Here is a 22,621-nt window from a genome sequence, read left to right on the forward strand (position 1 = left end):
ATTACAACTTTTTCCATAAAATTGATATTTTCTCAGACAACAGGTTTTGTTCGATCATGAAATCATTATTTCAAATGCATAAAGCAATTGATTTTTTATGATCAGATTGAATCCCATTATGTCCTCCTTTTGATCTGTCTACATGAAAAGAAGATAACGTGATACCATTTTTTTCTATCTGTACCCTGTGAAAATATGGTCTAGAAGAAATGGAATTCAATAAGCCAGACCTTTATCCAATGGAAACACATTTCAGCATTTTTTTCAACACTGCAGAGAATTTAGTAAAGGATTGGATTTTAATGCAAATCCTGTTTCCTCATACTTAAAAAGGAACCTGAACCTGAATCCGAAATACTGTATATCAAAAGTGAGAAACCCTTAATTTCCATCACATACAAATAGAGTCTGTGGTGTCTGAACTTGACAGGACTTGAAGTCTAATTACATCTGGAAAGTGAAAGGTACCATTTTCATGCTACAAAACAGGAAGGAGAGATAATTTAAGGGGGAATGAATGAGCTTTGATTTAGGCAAAACGTCTTTCTAGTGCTCCACCAGTGAGGAAGAGCATTGATAAAAGAAAATGCTTTAAAAAAAAGAGATCTTAAAAAAGAGAAAATGTTCTCTTCTGAAAAGTAAATAGCATGCAAAACATTGAACCATGAATAAAAAATGCTTTCTATCCTATGGAAACCATCTTGACAACGAACTAAATTAAAAGACCAGCTTAGAAAAGGGAAGAAAAGGAAATTTAAAATGAAGAACATTTTCAGAAAACAGCTGTAGGAGATTGATAGAATTGTGCAGAAGGGGGATTAGCAGATTCTGCTAGCAAAGTAGGTTCCTGCACCCTAGGAACTGTCTAAACACAACTTATCTTCTTTCTACTAAAATTTCTATTAAAATTTTTCAATATAATATTGAGTATTAAATAAGTAATTAATAAATTAGGGGCCATGAGAGTTAACATCTATCATCGCCGAGCTATGATTGCTGGTATGCATGAATGTATGACTGTACAGTGTGGTTCAGTTATTGAACCACACTAGTTATTAACTAGTTTTATCGAGGTTTTATCATTTGTACTGTTTTATATTTGACTTCTCATTATATCTCTGTATTATTTTATATGTTGTAAGCCGCCCTGAGTCCCAGGGGATTAGGCGGCATATAAGTCAAATAAATTAACGAGCCGAGGTGGCGCAGTGGGTAGAGTACAGTACTGCAGGCCACTAAAACTGACTGCTAGGTCTGCAGGTCAGCGGTTCAGATCTCACCACTGTCTCAAGGTTGACTCAGCCTTCCATTCTTCCAAGGTGGGTAAAATAAGGACCAGGATTGTGGGGGCAATATGCCGGCTCCTTTAAAAAGTGCTATTGCTAACATGTTGTAAGCCGCCCTGAATCTAAGGAGAAGGGCGGCATAAAATTTTGAATTGAATAAACAAATTAAATTAAATAATTAAATTAAAGCATTGAATGATTATCAATTGAACAATTAATAATTCAGGCATTGATTAACTATAGATTGATTATATTATTATTTGATATATATTTTTACTGATCTGATACTTTTTATTGGTTAGATTGATGACTTGGTTGGTTAGGTAATATTAACCAATTAAATATGCATTGATAAAACAAGTAAAAGCAACAATGATAGCATAGGTTATACAATAGAACTGGATAAATGGCAGTAAGTGTGGGATAAAAACTATAAATTAATAATGTCCACTGCATATAAAGAGAATTTATATAAGATGTTTTACAAATGGCATCTACCACCGGTGAGATTGGCGAGAATGTTTAAGGACAAATCACAGAAATGCAGAAATGCTACCAAATGCTAAGATCTTATTGTTGGATTTCTATATGATTTATTGTTATAAGAGATGTTCTTCACTTCATCCAGCAGTGCCGGTTCATAGCAGAACCGTGCTTCTATGTTATATCGGGTACAAATGCAGTGACTCCAATATAAAACTTATGGTTTTATTTCTTCTTTTATCATTGAACAGGTTTCATACTTACACAAATAAACAACTTGACAGTATAACTATATTTCTGTATACATCTGCTCTCTATGATGGAGATTCACCAGCATACGAATCCCCAAATAATTCTATCTTCCAACTGCCAAAACTGACCACATGCCAGTATTCAAATTAGCTCTCTCTCAACATTCCATCCCCCTTTTCAATGCCATATGCTAACACTATCATATGTGGTGGACAGGTGGAGAAGCAAAAAAAATTGAACAAAAATTAAGATATGGTTGGAAGAAATGCTACAACAATATGTTAAATTGAAACCAGAAATATTTTTGTTAGGAATTTTACCTTAAATTTATCAAAAAATGAACGTATTATTTGATTATACATGTGTTAACCGCAGCCAGAATTATATTTGCATAACATTGGAAAAGTGGAGAGATTCCTAATGATGAGAATGTAATATTTCCTCCTGGCCTCAAATGTACATTCAGTGGATGTGTGTGTGTGTTAAGATAAAGACCTAAATAAAAGAATAGATAGGCTATAAGAAATAAGAATAAAAATGTATAATGTTAATAAAGTATGTATTATGAAAATGGAGAACTTTAAAATATTTACATTTTTGAATACTTAGAATTTAGTGAAATATTATAAATGAAAATGAAATGGTAAAGGGACGAGGATGTCACACAGAGAGATTTGTAACCAGACGACACTAAACAGCACTAAACAATGTCGTTTGGCAGGACCCAGGGGAAGAGCCTTCTCTGTGGTGGCCCCGACCCTATGGAACCAACTCCCCCCAGATATCAGAGTTGCCCCCACCCTCCTTGCCTTCCGTAAGCTCTTAAAAACCCACATCTGTCGTCAGGCATGGGGGAATTGAAATATTCCCTTCCCCTAGGCTTATAAAATTTATGTATGGTATGACTGCATGTATGACTAATCTCTTAAATTGGGGTTTTTAGATTTTTTAATATTAGATTTGTTTACGTTGTTTTTTTACTGTTGTTAGCCGCCCCGAGTCTACGGAGAGGGGCGGCATACAAATCTAATCAATACAAAATACTGTAAAAGATGGATGAATGGAATGTTTATTTTGTAATTGTAATTAAAAAAAATATTTTTAAAAATCCAAAATTATGAAACAAAATGTTAAGGAAGTTGTCATTTTTACACACAGATCTACATTTCCCCCCAAAAGCAGTATATTATTTTATATTCACTGTCTCTTTGAAGTGGTGGTGTTTATTTTCTTCAGATCCTGTGGAACAAGACGTTGGCATTCTGCTGGGGTTTGTATTGGGAGCCGAAGAAAAGCCATCGTGACAACACGAACATTCAGGAAAAATCCATTCTTGGGGTTTTAACTCTTTCTCGCACTGACTGTTCTTAAAAGTAACATTTTCCTCTGAAAATGTACTTTCTTTCCTTTGCTGCAAAGCATTTTCTTTATCTTCCAGTGTTCGAGCAAGCATATAACTAACCTTCCTTTGATGAGCCAACATCTCCTCCTTATCGTTCAGCTATAACATAAAAGAAAATAAAAATAAGTGTTGCTGTCTAACAGTGTGGTCTATCTGTTGAGGCATATAGTATTAATATAGACACTGAAATTATATAAGAGATACCAACCAGGTCTGTTAATGTCCTAATTATCTCCAGTGGATTATCCAGTTTTTCTACTTTCTTACTCTCGGGAGCAGAAGCAAGCATGCCCATCAATTTTTCTCCCAAGCCTTTTCTTTTTTCTTGAAGCAAGGAAAGAAAAAAATATGGGGGGATTATCATGGGGGAGGAGAAATCTAGATATTGAAAACTTTACATATTTATATGGCTGCCCATTTGACCATATGAGTCTAGGTGACTAAAATAAATTAAAATAGATTTGTATGTGCATTGAACAAGGAAAAACGTATCTTGATGAAATCAATACCTTCTTAACAATCATTTATATCATGGGGCCTCCTTTTTGTGTGCCATGAACCCTTTTGAAAGTCTGGTGAAATCTATTACAATTAAAAACTAGTGAAAATGAAAAATAAATTCTTATCCAAGTTTGCAAACCTAAAATCTATCACCAAGTTAAGAATCCCTGACTTAGATGAAGCTTTTGTAAGACATAAATTATGTACAACATTTCTAGGTACTATATTCTAAAACATATTCCCAATCCTATTATCTGTGTTATAGGAAATTATGAGTCACTGGAGTAGGGTGTCGTTTAATATTTTAATCATCTACAATCCAAAACAAAGACTTAAAAACTTCTACTAGGGCCCTCTAGATCAGTGATTTTTAACCTTTTTTGAACCTCGGCACATTTTTTACATTTACAAAACCATGGGGCACATTGAGGGGGGGGGCAGCTAAAAAAAGTTTGGACAAAAAAATTCTCTCTCTTCCTCCCTTTCGCTCTATTTCTCTCTCCCTCTTTCTCTCCCTCTTTTTTTCTCTCTCTCCCCATCCCTCTTTCTTTCTCTCTTCCTTCTTTCCTAATTTTTGCTCTTTCTCTCTCCCTCCCTACTTCCCTGTATGTCTTTCTCTCACTCTTTCTTTCTCTCTCTTTCTCTCTCTTGCTTTCTTTCTCTCGTTCTCTTTCTCTCTCTCTTGCTTTCTTTCTTTCTCTCTTGCTTGCTTTCTCTCGCTTGCTTTCTCTTGTTTTCTTTCTCTCTCTCTTGCTCTTTCTTTCTCTTTCTCTTGTTTTCTTTCTCTCTCTTGCTTTCTTTCTTTCTCTCTTGCTTGCTTTCTCTCATTTTCTTTCTCTCTCTCTTGCTCTTTCTTTCTCTTTCTTTCTCTTGTTTTCTTTCTCTCTTGCTTTCTTTCTTTCTCTCTTGCTTGCTTTCTCTCTTGCTTGCTTTCTCTCGTTTTCTTTCTCTCTCTCTTGCTCTTTCTTTCTCTTTCTTTCTCTTGTTTTCTTTCTTTCTCTTGCTTGCTTTCTCTCTTGCTTGCTTTCTCTCGTTTTCTTTCTCTCTCTCTTGCTCTTTCTTTCTCTTTCTTTCTCTTGTTTTCTTTCTCTCTCTGAGCTTCGCGGCACACCTGACTATGTCTCGCGGCACACTAGTGTGCCACGGCACACTGGTTGAAAAACACTGCTTTAGATGACATCACTTGCCCTATTTACTGCAGTGCTTAAGCAGAACTAGGCAAAAAGTTGTAGAAACTATCCAAGGCAACAAAGGCTGCTATACCTACTAATGCTAGAGAATAGCAGATGACATAATTCTGAAACATACCTTGATAATTAATCTACAGAATGGCCATGCTATGTGAATTAATGCATTATCTTTTGTGGTGAGTTATACCTATGCTATTCTATTTGAGATATAGTATTTCTACATCAAATCAGCCATTAAATAATCAGATGAATCAAGAATACAGTAGTCCCTCACCTATCGCTGGTGTTACGTTCCAGACCTGGCCGCGATAGGTGAAATCCGCGATGGGGAATTTATCGACTGATAGTACTTATTTAAGTATTTATATTGTAATTGTTTGATAAGTTTTCATTGTTTTAAGTGTTTATAAACCCTTCCCACACAGTATTTATTTTAGATACAGTATTTAAATACAGTATTTACAATTTTAGATTTTTTTTTTTTTGAAAAACCTGCCGATCGAGTTCGGCGGGCTGTTTAAATCTGCCGATCGACTTCCTCAGAAACCCGCGATGAAGTGAAGCCGCAGTAGGTGAAGCGCGGTATAGCGAGGGACTACTGTATATCTACTTCTGTGGTCACATTAGAAACAGGAATCCATTCCTTATGCAGCCATTTAATAATTATTTTTTTACATCTGTACAGAAAACCCATTCAACGGACTTTGACACTTTCCAAAATATGCTATAACCAAACAGATAAGTGTGATCAGCCCAACTTCTGAGTCTTTCCAACTTTCCAAAATTATTTCACAACTTGGGTTTTCTATCCACCATCAATGGCCTCCCAGGCAAGGAATTTTTTTAAACGAGTAGTCATAGATATTAGTGGACAAACTGAGATAGAATAATTGGGTTGGTTGGCTAAGAATATAACTATTTTTCAACATGAAAAATACCTATCACTCAGTCTGTCACAAATTTTAAGAAAGGGCCTATTCTAGAGTAAGATTTGAGTTCTTAGACTCCATGGTCAAATATGGGCACTTTTATCACTTTCCATATTATGAGAGAAGTTGAATATGTAGTATCTTACCCACATAAAATATTTCACATATTTTGTTTGATTGTCAGTTATGTCAGTTATGCCCCCATTAGGCTTAACTATTTATTCCTATTGGAAAGAACATCCCACTGGTATCAAAATCACAGACTGTACTATTTCCTCCTGGGTTCAAATGTACATTCAGTGGATATAAAAAGGCTATACACCCTGTTAAAATGTCAGGTTTTGAGATAAAAAATCAAACCAAGATTTTTTAGAATTCTTCAGAATGTTTTTCATTTTTGATTTTATCTACAGGCTGTACAACTCAATTGAAAAAAAAATGAAATATTTTAGAAAGAAAATTAACAATAAACATGGTGTTTTAATAGGAGTAGACTCTATATCCACTTTTTATGCGCAGAACTGGTATGTTTATAACTAAGGCAGTGATCCTAACGACCCAATGCACTGAACAAATTGGAGTACCCTGTAATGGACATTCATTTATTATTATTATTTTTTGGATTTGTATGCCACCCCTCTCGGCAGACTCGGGGCGGCTAACAACAGCAGTAAAACAGTACAACAAAATCCAATACTAAAAAAGCAGTTAAAACCCATTATATAAAGACCAATCATACATACAAACATACCATGTGAAGGCCTAGGGGGAAAGTGTATCTTAGTTCCCCCATGCCTGGCGGCAGAGGTGGGTTTTAAGCAGCTTACGAAAGGCAAGGAAGGTGGGGGCAATTCTAATCTCTGGGGGGAGTTGGTTCCAGAGGGTCGGGGCCGCCACAGAGAAGGCTCTTCCTCTGGGTCCTGCCAAGTGACATTGTTTGGTTGACGGGACCCAGAGAAGACCCACTCTGTGGGACCTAACTGGTCGCTGGGATTCGTGCAGCAGAAGGCGGTCCCTGAGATATTCTGGCCCGGTGCCATGAAGGGCTTTATAGGTCATAACCAACACTTTGAATTGTGACTGGAAACTGATCGGCAACCAATGCAGCCTGCGGAGTGTTGGAGAAACATGGACATATTTGGGAAATCCCATGATTGCTCTCGCAGCTGCATTTATCTCAGGGGTATCAAAATCAAGACCCAGGGACCAGATTCAGGCCATCGGATGCTTAGATCTGGCCTGCGGGGCCACCCTAAAAACAGTGAGGGACTGGCATCACTCCTCAGCTCAGTTTCCGCTGGCAGAGTGCTCAGGCTGCCAGAGGGATCCCCAACACAAGTGAGGTTGTGCTCCCCATGGCCTCCAAGGTTAAACACAACCTTAATGCACTGCAGAGGTGAAATCCATCAGAGAATCAATAGCAGAAATTTTGAATAGTTTGGAGAACTGGTAGCAGAAATTTTGAGTAATTCGGAAACCCAGCAAATATCACCTCTGGGTGGATTCAGAGTGGGGTGGGAATGGAGAGCTTGCAATGTCCTTCCCCCAGAAATGGGGAGAGAATCTTGCAATATCCTTCTCCTGGAGTGGGGTGGGAATGGAGATTTTTCAGATTCTTCCCCTGCCAAGCCCGCCAAGCCACACCCACCAAGCTAAGCCCACAAAACTTATAATAAAAAAATTGGATTTAATCACTGCCTCAGTGAAATCAAGTTTAACACCCCCGATTTATCACTCCTGATTATTCACTCCTTCTATTAACATATACTGTGTGTATTTTATCACTCAATTTCATCCTCTCTTATTAAAGAATTAGATTATGTAGTATATTTTATTTATTTTATTCTACTGATAAGGTCACAAGATTAATCAATCGATAAACTACTACTACATATGTCAATCAGTTCTATCTCTCTTAATAGGACTATGTCTCCTTATTGCCACTAGGTGAAGACTAATACATGTATATTTCTAGATGGCTTTGTTAAGGTCTTTGTCTTGAAAACTGAAATAAAATAATGGATAGTTACATGAATCATTTGAATAATGAAGGAAATGATTTCAAACAAAAGTTTAAATGTTAAGCAATATGGTCGAGATTATTTTAAGTATCACTAAAATATATACATAAATATATATATAATGGAAAGAATTACCATCATCTTTGCTGCTTTTCCATTTGACTGTTTTAGTTTCTTTTCTGCAGATCTTATTCATTTGGGCAAACCTGAAAGCCTGGTCCTTCCTCCGCATCAGCTGCTGTTCAAAAGCTATCCTGAAGGCATCTGCCATTATATAAGCTTCTTCTTTACTCTTCTTCATAAGTTCAAACTGTTATTTTTTTCAATTAAGATAAATTTTAGATTGCATTTTAAAAATATGAATGAAATCCATGTATCTATGGGTATTGGAAAACAGTAAGATTATTGCTTCTTCAGTTTAAGCAGAAATCCACATAGAATTTGAGTATAATCTGCCCCCCAAATAACACCTTAAAAACTCTTGATAGTACAGGGGAGACTGTTTTAGTTTATTTTCTGCAGATCTTATTCATTTGGGAAAATCTTTTTATATTGTAATTTGAAGAGTATAATTTCAACAAATATGGATATTAGTTACTAATCCTCCTATAACAGCTATTTCCTGGACAATGCATTTAGGTGAAAAAACCTGACAAAAACAGAAAAAATTGTTTGGCTACTCAACAGTTAGTTACCTACTAAACCTAATGAGTGTCTATGGACTCCAATCTTCATTTCTATTTTCTGTTGATTCCTAATTAATTTTCTTAATAAAGCTGCATTTCATGAATATATATATTTTGTTATGACCAAAAAGATAAAACATTTTTCATTACATGACCATATAAAGCTAAAACATTTAACATGGTGGAATAAAGAGGTAGAAAAGTAAATATCATTACCAGCAAGCATTTCCCTATACAGTGATCCCCCGATCATTGCGGGGGTTCCGTTCCAGGACCCCCCGCAACGAGCGGGTTTTCGCGAAGTAGCGCTGCGGAAGTAAAAACACCATCTGCGCATGCGCAGATGGTGTTTTTACTTCCCAGCAGCGAGGAGCCGAAGATTGGGGTTTCCCCGCCGCCCACGCAAACTCCTCGCTGCTGCCGCGCCCGCCGCTCGCCCGCCCTGAAAGGGAAAGCCCCCCCAGGCCGGCTCTGATCCCCCCAGGCCGGCTCCGATCTCCCAGGCCGGCTCCGATCATTTTAAAACAGGCGCGCCGCTTCTCCGCTGACTCCTGGCAAACTTCCCCGCTTTAGGAGTCAGCGGAGAAGCCGCGCGCCTGTTTTAAAACGATCGGAGCCGGCCTGGGGGGGCTTTCCAGCAACCCCCGAGCCCCCAACCCGGGCTCGGGGGGTTGCTGGAAAGCCCCCCCAGGCCGGCTCCGATCTTTTAAAACAGGCGCGCGGCTTCTCCGCTGACTCCTGGCGAACTTCCCGGGCGAAGGGCGGGCGAGCGGTGAACGGCGGGCGAACGGCGGGTGGCCGGGCGAAGGGCGGGCGAGCGGCGAAGGGCGGGTGGCCGGGCGAACGGCGGGCGAGCGGGTGCTGGGGGGGGCTTCGCCCTCCCGCCAGCAAGAGGGGGAAGACCCAGGGAAGCCACCCAGCAGCTGATCTGCCCGGCGCCATCTATGCATGCGTGCCCATAGAAAAAAGGGCACGCATGCGCAGATGGTGTTTTGACTTCCGGGTTGAAAAATCGCAAATTAGCCTGTTCGCAATGGTCGGGGACGCAATAACCGGGGGATCACTGTATCTCTGGTACATCACTAATGACTTTATACTGTACTTCCAACAGACAGTGTCACTCTGCCCACCTTCTGAAAAGGATTAAAATTAAGCAAGCAATCCATTGCCTACAAAACTAGTTAGACTGGCTGCTTCTGGCAAAGAGACTGGGTGGATGAAAGTGTATTAGCATAACTTGTGGCTGTATTAACTGATCCTAATTCTGTTTGGTGACTGGAAAAACAGAGAAATTTGAACAGGAAGTATTCTTTGGCCTGAAAGAGGACTGAAAAGTAAATTCACAAAAGCAGGAGAGATGAATGGAAATCTGTTAATTGTTCTCCATCAGTCTCAATATGTTACATTTTTATGGTCAGCCATGAAGGTCTGCGGGGAAGGGAGGTAGGCTGCTACCTGCCTTCCCCGCCACCCTGACATGCTTTTCTGCCTTCCACATTGCGTCTTAGCGCCCCCCTACCGCCCTCTTGCCTCTTACCATCCCCCCTAAGTCATCCCCCCAGGGGGCGGTACCACTCACTTTGGGAACCACTGTGCTAAACCAAGCTCTCATACCTCTTGCTTGAATTGAAGAAGTTGCTTTCGAGTTGCTGCTGACATCTGGGCACAGGGACAGGGTTCTCCTTCCAGGCCATTGCAAACACAGGCTCCAAGAACTGCCAACTTCCAATTCAAATGAATGCCAGCAATTATTTTCAAGTCCAGATCAAATTGACAAATACACATACCAGCTGGTTCACATATTTGGAGCTTAATAGGATATACAAATTCTCTTTCATGGCTTTGCATGAATTAATCAGTGTGGTTGCTGAAAAATACAATAGTTTTGCACTTCTGGCTTTCCTCCTTAGCTTTCTTTCTAAATAGGACATTAAAGTTTATTTAAAGGGACTAACACCTTGTGATCAGATTAGACTGCATCCAGAAGATCTCTTTCATGCTTGACAAGGTTTTCTGTTGCAGAATAGACCTTCAGATTAGTTACTCCAGATCATACCAAGCAACATCTTATGGAATATATGGTTTAACGTTGTTCAGTCCCACTGTTTCCCCACCAACTCTTCTTACAATTCAAAAGAGAAATTCAGTAATTTTAGTTTTCTGTTTTTGATTAATAATGGCTGGTTAATCTTGAGACATATGCTACAATATTATCTCTGTTAATCAAAGCTTCATCTTCCTGCTCCCAGCCACATGGAGGAAGGTAAGAAGATGTCAATTCTCTTAGTGTACAAGTCTGCTTTTTCATAATGGATGAAAAGAGAACTCCAGTTGCTAGATTCTCCATTCATTATGTACACTGAAATCTAATGTCAAAATAAATCTGTGTATTTCTTGCTTTATGAGTCATAAGATGGTGCCAAAAGAAATAAGATCAATTTAAAATACATACTTCTAGGCTTGTAACTTCAGTAACACCACTCTTGCTAAGAGACATATTATCCTGAACAAGCTTCTGGTGTTTTACATCCAGCATTGCCATCATCTCCAAATGCTGTTGCTCTAAAACTGAAAAAGTTTTTGGGGGAAATTATTTGTAGCTTGCATGGCTTATCTAAAAAAATCCAAAAATTAGAACTTTAATTTCTCTAGAAGCTGAATTTTTTGACTTGAAAATACAGTGGTACCTCTACTTAAGAACTGAATTCATTCCATGACCAGGTTCTTAAATAGAAAAGTTTGTAAGCAGAAGCAATTTTTCCCATAGGAATCAATGTAAAAGCAAATAATGTGTGCAAACCCATTAGGAAAGAAATAAAGCTCAGAATTTGGGTGGGAGGAGGAGGAAGAAGAGGAGGAGGACAGTCGCTGCCGAAGGAAGAAGGTGAAATGAGGGGAATCAAAAAAATCCAAAACTTTAAGGCTAAAAAACAAAGAGGCTGCCTCCTATATACTGCGCCAGAGAGAGAAACCTAGGGGGAATGGCAGGAAACTGGCCGGGCCTTAGTGCCGCTCTCAAATTAGGGCCTTAGTGCCGCTCTCAAATTTCCTGGGAAATTTTCCAGGCTCGGGTTCTTAAGTAGAAAATGGTTCTTAAGGAGAGGCAAAAAAATCTTGAACACCTGGTTCTTATCTAGAAAGGTTCTTAAGTAAAGGCGTTGTTAGGTAGAGGTACCACTGTATTTCTTATTTTGTAAACCTGGATGAAAATACACAAGGAGAGAAATGCTTATTGTTTGTATTATGACTGCACTTCTCAGAAAGAATATAAAAGGCAGCATTATCAGGCACACAATGAAATCCAGAACTGCATAAAGTTATAGTCTAAGACTAATGATTGGAGAAGTTCAAGATCCTTCTCTTAGCCAGTTTGGTCTAGTCAGTGTTAAGGTACCAGATTAGAAACCAGGAGATTTTGAGTTTTAGGCCTAAAAGCTGAGACGGTAACTTTGGGCCAGTCACTTTCTCTCAGGCCAAATCAATCCATATGGTGCATGTTGTGGGAAAAATAGGAAGAGTATTAATATATTCACTTCACTGAATTTTTATAAAAATAATAAAGGCAGGATATAAATAAATAAAACATCATTCATAATCTTTACATTCCAAGAATGCAGTTAAGCTCTGTATATATCCCAGGGTATTCTTAGACAGTAAAATGATATAGATCTTCAACTCAGTACTTTATTTCAAAATTTGTCTAGGAAAAAAATATCTGATAATCTAAGTCAATAGAAAGCATTTTGTTAAACCAGATGATGTGTCATGGGAACAAAACTATCTACCGGTACTTCCCTTCTAATAAATCAAGTGGGGGGGGGAGTTGTGGCTGTTATTTATTTATTAGATTTGTATGCCGCCCCTCTCCGTAGACTCTCCATAGTTATTTACTAGTCTTGATACTACTTTTGTGGAAGTGTCCAAAACATTATACCAGAATTTTGAATTTGCTTACTGCCTCAAAAAAGCTGTGATAACCTGGATAATAATTCTATCAAATTCTAATATTAGATGGCAGAGCTTACTTACGTTGATTTTCAGACTTTAGTAGTTTAATTTCCTCAGTTTTCATTTTAAGTGTTTCTTTAAAAGCAGCATTTTCACAATAAATTCTGTTGGCATGGGAAATAACACATTTCAATCACACCTTTAATATGCTTTCTGCCTGGATGATTAAAAGAATATGCTTTAATTTACCTCTCATATTTATCTGCCCAGGTCTCATCTATTTTTTTTAATTTCTCCTGATTAATTTTGATCTCCCACTGCAGAACATTTATTTCCTATAAACATAAAAAAGATTTTTGTCTTACTTTCAACATTAGTGAAACTGGATTTAGTTATCTAAGATATGTATTATTCAGGCCAGGGGTCCCCAAACTTTTTACACAGGGGGCCAGTTTGAACGAATCCTTATGCACACTGCACATACCTTATTTTAAAGTAAAAAACAAAATGGGAACATACTATTTAGAGGGGGGGGAAGAAGTATGAAATTCAAATATGTTTATGTTTTGTTTTTAATTTTCTTTTGTTAACATCTGATTGGCTATACAAGGTTTTCTTGGTTTATAGAAAAATGTATAAAGAAAGAAGGAAGCACTTTGGCATAATGGTTAATAAGTTAGAAATATAATTGGTGTTGTACTTTTTGAAGGAACGTTAAGGAGGGAATTTAATTAAAAGAAAATGAATGTAACTGGATGACAAAATTAGAAAAAAAAACTTTTGCAACTTTTTTGATGATTGATATTAGTTACTAACAAAATACCGCATTTTATTCATGGAAAATTAGATGGTACACTGTGTTGTTTGAATGCATGTTAAGATAAAATATATATACACCCCACCCACCCCGCGGGCCGGATAAATGGCCTCAGTGGGCTGCATGTGGCCCGCGGGCCGTAGTTTGGGGACCACTGATTTAGGGTGTAATATGGTTTTTCCTGTGTAAAAAAAAAAGAATATTAATGCACAATGGAAGATATATGGAATTTTTTTACTATTGCCTGGCAGAACAAACTAACTAGAGAAGAATTTCTACATTTTCTAATTATGTGCTCACTTTTTCCCATTATGATTGCTGTTTAAAATACTTAACACTTTTTTGACAATTTCTTAATAACATTACATTATTCAATACAATAAGTTTAAAATTATTGAATCCGGACACTTCCTCTCCTCTAAAACCGTAATCTTTGCATCTGCCAACGGGAAAATACTGAATTTGCAGAGATCAGTACAACCTTACTAGCTGTGTTTTCTTCGGCTCACTAAAATAAATTGATGTCAAATCTGCTACCAATTCATCCCATACCCAACACTCTATAAAAAAAGAACTAAAAGAAATAAATAACATTCCTCTTTCTTCCTGTAATTCATGTTGTATGCATTTGCCTGAATCTATGTAAAAAATTCAGAGCAGTTGCTATTAAAGAAGCTTCAAACCACAAAATTGTCTTCCTCCTGCTTTTCAAAGCCTCTTGTGAGTATGAAAGTAAAATGATAGTATGCTACATATTTTGTTCATTTTTCTCATTTTCTGTGGCATACTTCTGTGGAGTCTAGAATGAGGAAGTGAAGAAATACGCTTAGATGGGTGTCCAGAAGTCAAACTTCCTGTCAATAGGAAAACAGATCACCCACAAGCTGAGATGAGTGTTGCAAAGAAAACAGTAGTATTCCTCCAATTTTAAATAAACTACAGTAGAGCCAGAAAAAAAAAGTTTTCATTCTCAGAACCAACTGAGCTTGCTTGGTAAGTGTACAGTGGGTTCCAAAGTAGTGTCAAACATATGTACATGTTGCCTCAATAATCGTAGTTAAATATGACAAAGGCAAAAAATATTTAGTAAAATTATATTTTGTTTCTATTAAAAAACTAATGTATCCTCTGGATTATATCATCATACAGCCAATTAAGTACATGGACTAAGAGACCAAATCCCAGATGTATGAACTTAAATTGTGTCACCTTGTACATTATGTGGAGAAAAAAAGATAATCTTCAAGTTTAGAGAATTTCTCACAATCACAATAATGTGTTTTCTTCCCGTCTTTGACTTAGGAGGAAACCCTGTGGAGGGTCGACACAGCTTAATTTACATTGTAATGCAACATACTTTTAAGGCAGTTGCAGTATTCATATCATCCTTTCATCCCTTACTCTGTTTTATCTACCACTAGGAAACCCAACTGTCAATTGCTGTCCTGAATATGGAATTTGGAACCCATATCGCATCTCAGACATTAACACCCTTGAAAATGTTCAAAGATACTTCACAAGAAGAGCCCTTCATTCCTCCACTCGAAACAGAATACCCTATGAAACTAGATTTACAATCCTGGGTCTTGAAAGCTTAGAACTACGACGCCTTAAACATGATCTAAGTATTGCCCACAAGATCATATGTTGCAATGTCCTGCCTGTCAAAGACTACTTCAGCTTCAACCACAACAACACAAGAGCACACAACAGATTCAAGCTTAATATTAACCGCTCCAAACTTGACTGTAAAAAATATGACTTTAGTAATTGGGTTGTTGAAGCGTAGAACTCATTACCGGACTCCGTAGTATCATCCCCTAACCCCCAATATTTTACCCTTAGACTATCCACGGTTGACCTCTCCAGATTCGTAAGAGGTCAGTAAGGGGCGTACATAAGCGCACTAGAGTGCCTTCTGTCCCCTGTCCTATAGTCTCTCCTATATCTTGTATTTATTCTCTACTATATCCTCTATAACCTTCATTGTGTATTATTGTGTATTGGACAAAATAAATAAATAAATAAATAAATAAATAAATAAATACATAAATAAATAAATAAGTGGCAATGCAGCTTTGGTGTTCCAACTGTCATTTTTAATATGAGCCTGATAAATAATTATAGATTTCTGACATCTTCTCTTCTTTTTAGGAACAGTATTAGATTAATTCTTACCTTTTCTAAGGCTCGCTTTTGTTGCTCTGACTTTATAAATACTTCTTTAGTATGAATAGTAGCTTTGTCCAAAACAGCCTGACAAATATATAAAACAAAAATTGAAAATATGCAATATTAGATTGTTTTAAATGTGAAATCAATGTGTATAAGTCAACAAAAGCTGTTGCTCTACCAGAAAACAATAATATATACATATTTTAAAAAATCAAAATGCTGTTGCAAGTACAATATTACAGACTATATTAAGACACAAATATACTTCCTGCTTTGAAATAAAAATTAATGTCATAAAAAATTAAAACAAACAGATGGGGAGGAGAGATGCCAGAGATTGTAAAAGTGCAAATGTATTAAAAAAAAAACCAAACAAGGGATAACACTTATTTGTTTCCTGGTAAATGTGTGCTTTGTGACTACCTATCCCTCTCTGTGACTCTGTGCTCTCATTTATGAGAACAGCAAAAATTCAAAATGTTTTTACTGTGTCCAAAAAATTGCCTAGCCTGCTTTACATCAGAATTTTTCAAATTGTATTCTGCCAAAATCCTAGTTTTTGCAAGAACTTGATTAGGTTTGACAAAAACTAAGACAAAAAAAAAGGGGGGGGGGGGCTCCTAGGGATGTTCATAGCAATTTTTCTAAGATACAATGGAAAAGGCAGAATTTGTAAGCTGGCATTCAGACCTACTGTCCCTCCTCCCAGGAGAGAAATTTTTCTGTCCAAGGGACTGTTTTAAAATCTTAGGACTCAAATTAGACACAGATGAAGCAAGCATTAGGAAGAATCCACTACTTTATGAAAGGTATACGAGTATATGAGTGGATCATATACAGTACATGTTATGTTTATATAGTTTTGACATGAACATTAAAAAATTATGTTACAATTTCATCTTCAAATAAGGAAAATAAACCTAATGTAATATTAGTATTACATATTAGTTACAAATACTAATGTCATTGTTACAACCTTTTGAACTTTTGTTTAATTTACCATGCTCTGAAGAATTTTTAAAGCTTGTTCTTTGCCTTCAAGTTGTCTTTGAGATGCTTCCAATTCCACTCTTAAATTTTCTACTTCCTAGAAAAAAAGAAAAAATAAGTTCAGTTAATAAAAAACTAGGTATAAAGCTTTTAGTGGAAATTCAATTCAATTCAATTCAATTTATTAGATTTGTATGCTGCCCCTCTCCGAAGACTTTTAATTGTGGGATTTAACATTTATTAATTACATTAAATATTAACAATTTTAATAATTATTAATTAAAAGTTATATTACTGCAATCATTACTACTCTCAGCAATATTAAAATACATCCTAGTTTTATAATCTTTTACCATAATAATAAAGAATCATAAAAGTACCAAAAACCCCCACAGCACATAACTACAATATGTGCTATTAATTCAAAATAGTTTCCTGTAACTCTCCAAAATGGTCAGTTCCTAGGTTCCTCCAAAAATCTAGTCCGAAACCATATCCAAAAATGATTTATCTATTACTGTACATTTCATTACACAAAAATATACTTTGTAGGCCACCAATATTTGGAATACAGGAGGTCTTCCATGTCATCAAAAACTGAAATGAAAAAATATTGAATTCAATTTGAAACTGTGAACAACTCCAGAGATAAGCTGAGGTTGTGTAACTCCTTTTATAAAGTAGCTGGAGAGTTTCAATTATCAGAGGAAGTGAAAGGAAAATTAATATATTTTTTATGTCTAAGGAAAGGAAACTTTTGGAAGCATCTGGATATTTTATATTACTTTAATTACTTAATTTAAAAATAGCTAAAATTATTAATTTATAAAACACAACTATTATACATGCATACATACATACATACATACATACGTACGTGTATGTGTGCGTGTATGTATATGTATATGTATATATTTCCTTCCAGATAAAACCCCCAAAACTAAACACAATGCTGTGTGTGTCTGTACTGAAAAGTCAAAAGTCCAATACAATAGTAGTACCTACCTCTAAAAATTCTTGGAGACGTTGTTTTAATTCTTCATTTGATGCCTCAGAACTGAACTCTGAATTACAACAGAAAATAACTTTTTTGTGTATCTTTGTTTAAAAACATCAGTTATATTCAACTTTATTAAAGTGGGCAATATTTAGTTGGAGGAAAACATAATCCTGCTTAAATTATTTCAGATGGGAGGGAAAAAAAGACTAAAAAAACATAATAAAATAACAGAAGCTGTTTAAAGGGTAATACTTGCTTAACATAATACATAAAATTTGCTGGCAGCAATATTATCATTGTAATAAAAATTAAAATCAAACACAAAGGACATATGCCCTTTAATGCTTAAGACCAATATTCCGAGATTTATATTAATATTAAAATAATAGCACAACAGTCAGCTCTTTACCTTTGAACCTGAAAGAAATACTAAGATTTTAAAAGCAATGCTTAAGATCAGTACACTGCAAAATTACTACCTGTAAAATTTGCATGACTACTGTTATTTATCATGCAGAAGCAAACAATATTTTTTCCAAAAATATGGAAATACTGAGTACAGTACTAGGAAAATGTAGATTTCCAAATTATGAATCAGGCAAAATTATTTCCTTGACTAAAACTATAATTGACAGGCGGGTTAATCAGGAGGGAAGTGTTTTTAAAAGTAAAGTGAACACAAGAACAAGGGGACACAATCTGAAGTTAGTTGGGGGAAAGATCAAAAGCAACATGAGAAAATATTATTTTACTGAAAGAGTAGTAGATCCTTGGAACAAACTTCCAGCAGACGTGGTAGATAAATCCACAGTAACTGAATTTAAACATGCCTGGGATAAACATATATCCATCCTAAGATAAAATACAGAAAATAGTATAAGGGCAGACTAGATGGACCAGGAGGTCTTTTTCTGCCATCAGACTTCTATGTTTCTATATTTCTATCTCTATTAAAACTTACCAGAACTGGCTTGTTGTTTGCAGAAAGAAAATCCATTCCTTCCAATTGTTTTGACTGGCACATCATTCAAACTGTTACATTTTGAGCAATAGAAAAATACTGCGTCGTATTCTTCTCCATTACTTGACAAACTCCTTCTTGCAGAACCACTTCTAGACCTAACTGTATATTTGTGGCAGTCTTCTGGTTTATAAATACCATTATGTTTTTTAAATCCATTTCCCAAATCTCCATATATCATGTCATCTTCACCTTCTAAGGCATCACATAGTTTGTTTTGCATTAGGCCTGCTTCACACATTGGAAATACAAATGATTTCTTATTTCAGGCTTCCACACTTTCTTAAAATCTTCAGGTAAAGTTATACTAAAAAAAGAAGTTCACAAAAATTTAGAGTATTTAGATTTAAGATGCTTCCAACTTTTAGTTCTAACACAATTACATTTTTTAATCATTATCTTTATATTCATGTTTCCTAATCGATCCAAACCTTCCATTTTAAAAATTATTTAGCTATGTAAAACATTTTTACTTCATATAAAACAAAATGTATTGCAAATTTAGATTACAAAGGCCTATCACTATAAAACTGGGCTTTAAGTAAACAAACCCAGGTGCTTTGTTTACTTAAATCAGAAAAAAACCAAAGCACTGGTTTTCTTAAGCAGTCACCAATTGTAGAAAGGGCACTAAGTTATTTATATCTAATTATGCTACACAGATTCCAGTTCTACATTTAAGTGCTTATTTTTTTCTACAATAGAAAATCCGATCATCAAAGTGCTGTCAGCAATATGACCTAAATTACAAACTAGAAATACTCAATGCTTTTCAATACTTTTTTTCTGATAATTATTGTTAAGTCAATTGACACCATCACTGCCCTTTTCCCATTAATTCAGTAAAACTATCCTTTTCCTACAAGTAATCATTACAGGAACTAAAACCATTATTAACAGCATGCGTGCATTCATCCTCTTAATAGTCATATTCATCCTCTTCATATTAAAAAAAATGTATATTTTCTTTTATGTACACTGAAAGCATATGCACCAAAGACAAGTTCCTTGTGTGTCCAATCACACTTGGCCAATAAAGAATTCTATTCTATGCTATTCTATTCTATTTTATTTCACCCCATATTTCTTACAATGAATCCTTAGAGGGGGTGGCATATAATTCCAATTAATAATATCAATAATGATAATAATAATAATAATCTTTTACTGAAGATTTGATTCTTTGCAAATTTAATCACAATTAAATATGTATTGATCAGTTAACAAACATTCATATATTACACAAACCATAAACCACAATTTATTAAATTGCTACATTCACTGTTTTACATGCATTAGCAGACTCTTTTCTTTTATTCCTGGATAATATAATTTTAACATTTAATGGGTTAGGACAGTAAATCTAAGATTACCAGTACTGATTGTATTACCCTGGATAGCCAGCATTTTAGACTATATGCATTTTTAAAAACCTTATTCGTTAATGCCCAGTAGCACATAATTTGTTCGGAGCAGGACTCCACTGGATCTTCTTACAAGCCACCTTTGCAACCAAACATTCAACAGGTGCAGTTTTTGCCATCGCCTCCCCGATGACCAAAATTAAACCTGTTCTTTGTTGGATGACTCGGTCGGGAAAGACAGCCGAATGCTCACTAATCCAACCCAGTAGTAAGCTCCCTAAGAAGTATGCCGACCGGAGTGCGTTTGAATGCTCCAGCTATATAAAAGTCTTCAAACTGGGCAACTTTTAAGACTTAGGGACTTCAACTTCAGAACTGCAGAAAAAACAATTGCTGCCAATCTGCCTTCCATTGAGGACCTGTATACTGCATGAGTCAATAAGAGGGATGTGAAAATATTTACTGACTCCTCGCATTCTGGACATCAACTGCTTCAACTCCTACCTTTAAAACATCACTACAGAGAACACCAAGACAACTAGACACAAGAACATTTTTCCCAAATGCTATCACTCTGCTAAACAAATAATTCCCTCAATACTGTCAAACTTTTTACTAAGCCTGCACTTCTATTTCTACTAGGTTTTTTTTTTCTTCTCATCATTTCTCTGACCCATTTCCTCCCACTTAGGACTGTATTGCTGTAACTTGTTGCTTGTACCCTGAAGATTTTTATTAATATTGTTTCTTCATTGCTTATTTGACCCCTATGACAACCATTAAGTGTTGTACCACACGATTCTTCACAAATCTATATTTTCTTTTATGTACACTGAGAGCATATGCACCAAGACAAATTCCTTGTGTGTCCAATCACACTTGGCCAATAAAGAATTCTATTCTATTCTAAAACTCCCAGAATTTTCCAGCCAGCAGGGCTCCCAGAGAATTCTGGGAGTTGAAGTTCACAAGTCTTAAAAGTTGCCTCCACAAACTCCCTTAGCAGGCCTCCCAGACGTTTCCTATTATACACGGACGGCGAGCTTCCACAGAGCCAAAGCCCCGGGCTTCCGCCTCAATGTGCTCCTCGCTTTCTTCCTCAACCCCCCCCACCGCTTCGACCACCCCAGAGTTACCCCTGGAGGATACCGCACGGCGCGTCGGATACCGCACGGCGCGTCGGATACAGCGGGGGAAACTACCTCTGCCTCTCTGTCTCTCTCTCTCGCCCACCTGTCCGATGCGGGCCTCTCCGCTTCCTCCTCTGCCAGCCCAATGCTGGTTTGCTCGGCGCCGGCCCTCCCTTCCTGCTCCCTCAGGGTAGAGCTTCGACTCTAGCGCGGCTTTTGACCGCCTCCCGCGCTCCCAAGGTGGAGCACCGCTCGCTCGGTTGGATGCGACAGAGGCGGAAGCAGGTTCCTGTTCGCGAAGTCACAGTCAGGGTCAATCCTGTGCCACAAACCACGTCAGAAGAAGGAAACAAGCCAACAAATGTCCGACGGTCGAATAGTTTATTCCAGTTTGATGGGCTACATCGAAGGTCTTCAAACTCGACAAACTTTAAGAGTTGTGGGAACTTCAGCTTTCTTCTTTTTCTTTTTCTTTCTTTCTTTCTCTTTCTTTCTTTCCTTCCTTCTTTCTGTCTTGCTCTCTTTCTTCAATTATTTGATTAATTAAGTTTGTATGCCGCCCACTCCCTGAGAACTGAGTGGCTTACAGCAATAAATAATAATAGAGTAGAATAGAATAGAATTCTTTATTGGCCAAGTGTGATTGGACACACAAGGAATTTTTCTTTGGTGCATATGTTCTCAGTGTACAATATAAAGCAATATAAATATTCAATTCAATTGAATATTTTTGTGTGTGTGTATAATTGTGTCTCTTTAAGTATATGTTGTGTTTTAATGTATATATTTCTATAAAAATATTTTTTAAAAACAATATAAAGAATCAGTTAAAACATATAATAATAATAATAATAATAATAATAATAATAATAATAATAATAATAATAATAATAATACCCTTAATCCAGTGGTTCTCAAGCTGGGAGGTCGGGACCAGTGATGGGCTCCTACCGGAACGGTCAGGAAAGCAATTCTGGTAGCAAAATTTGGAGCTCCACCCCAGAACACCCAATTTGCATTGAAAGATGTTGAAACTAAATGCATAAGCCATGCCCACAGTGTGGTAGTAAAAATTTTGGTAGTCCATCACTGGTCGGGAACCTTTTGGCGATCAAATGACTGTTTTACAGGGGTCGCCCAAGACCATGGAAAAAGACAATTTTTTCATGGTGTTAGGAAATAAAGCTTCTATTCTGACACCTTGGAACGTATTTTTAACAAAAAAGACCAATCTGGTGTTTACAGTGGGGGTGTCCCTCTGACCTTCCTGCTAATCAGCTTAAAGCTCTACAGGGAGAATTGGTGCTAGACTTATGGTTGGGGGTCACCACAACATAAGGAACTTTATTAAGGGATCGCGGCATTAGAAAAGTTGAGAACCACTGCCTTAATCTAATCACTACATTCATACCATCAAACGTCCCAA

The 22,621-nt window shown here is 36.7% G+C and overlaps 1 protein-coding gene across 1 annotated transcript; it reads right to left on the minus strand.

Moving 5' to 3' along the window:
• Positions 1 to 3,074: 3,074 nt before the first annotated feature.
• Positions 3,075 to 21,736, minus strand: CCDC125 (coiled-coil domain containing 125). The gene is given in 13 exon segments (XM_070743104.1): positions 3,075 to 3,263; positions 3,265 to 3,522; positions 3,632 to 3,747; positions 8,200 to 8,374; positions 10,365 to 10,472; positions 11,203 to 11,318; positions 12,780 to 12,862; positions 12,948 to 13,033; positions 15,694 to 15,771; positions 16,691 to 16,777; positions 17,686 to 17,744; positions 18,642 to 19,008; positions 21,299 to 21,736. Coding segments are annotated over 12 exon segments (1,512 nt in total). The 5' UTR covers positions 18,943 to 19,008; positions 21,299 to 21,736; the 3' UTR covers positions 3,075 to 3,218.
• Positions 21,737 to 22,621: the final 885 nt, after the last annotated feature.

Source organism: Erythrolamprus reginae, chromosome 2 (genome assembly GCF_031021105.1).
Source record: "Erythrolamprus reginae isolate rEryReg1 chromosome 2, rEryReg1.hap1, whole genome shotgun sequence".
NCBI lineage: Eukaryota > Metazoa > Chordata > Lepidosauria > Squamata > Dipsadidae > Erythrolamprus > Erythrolamprus reginae.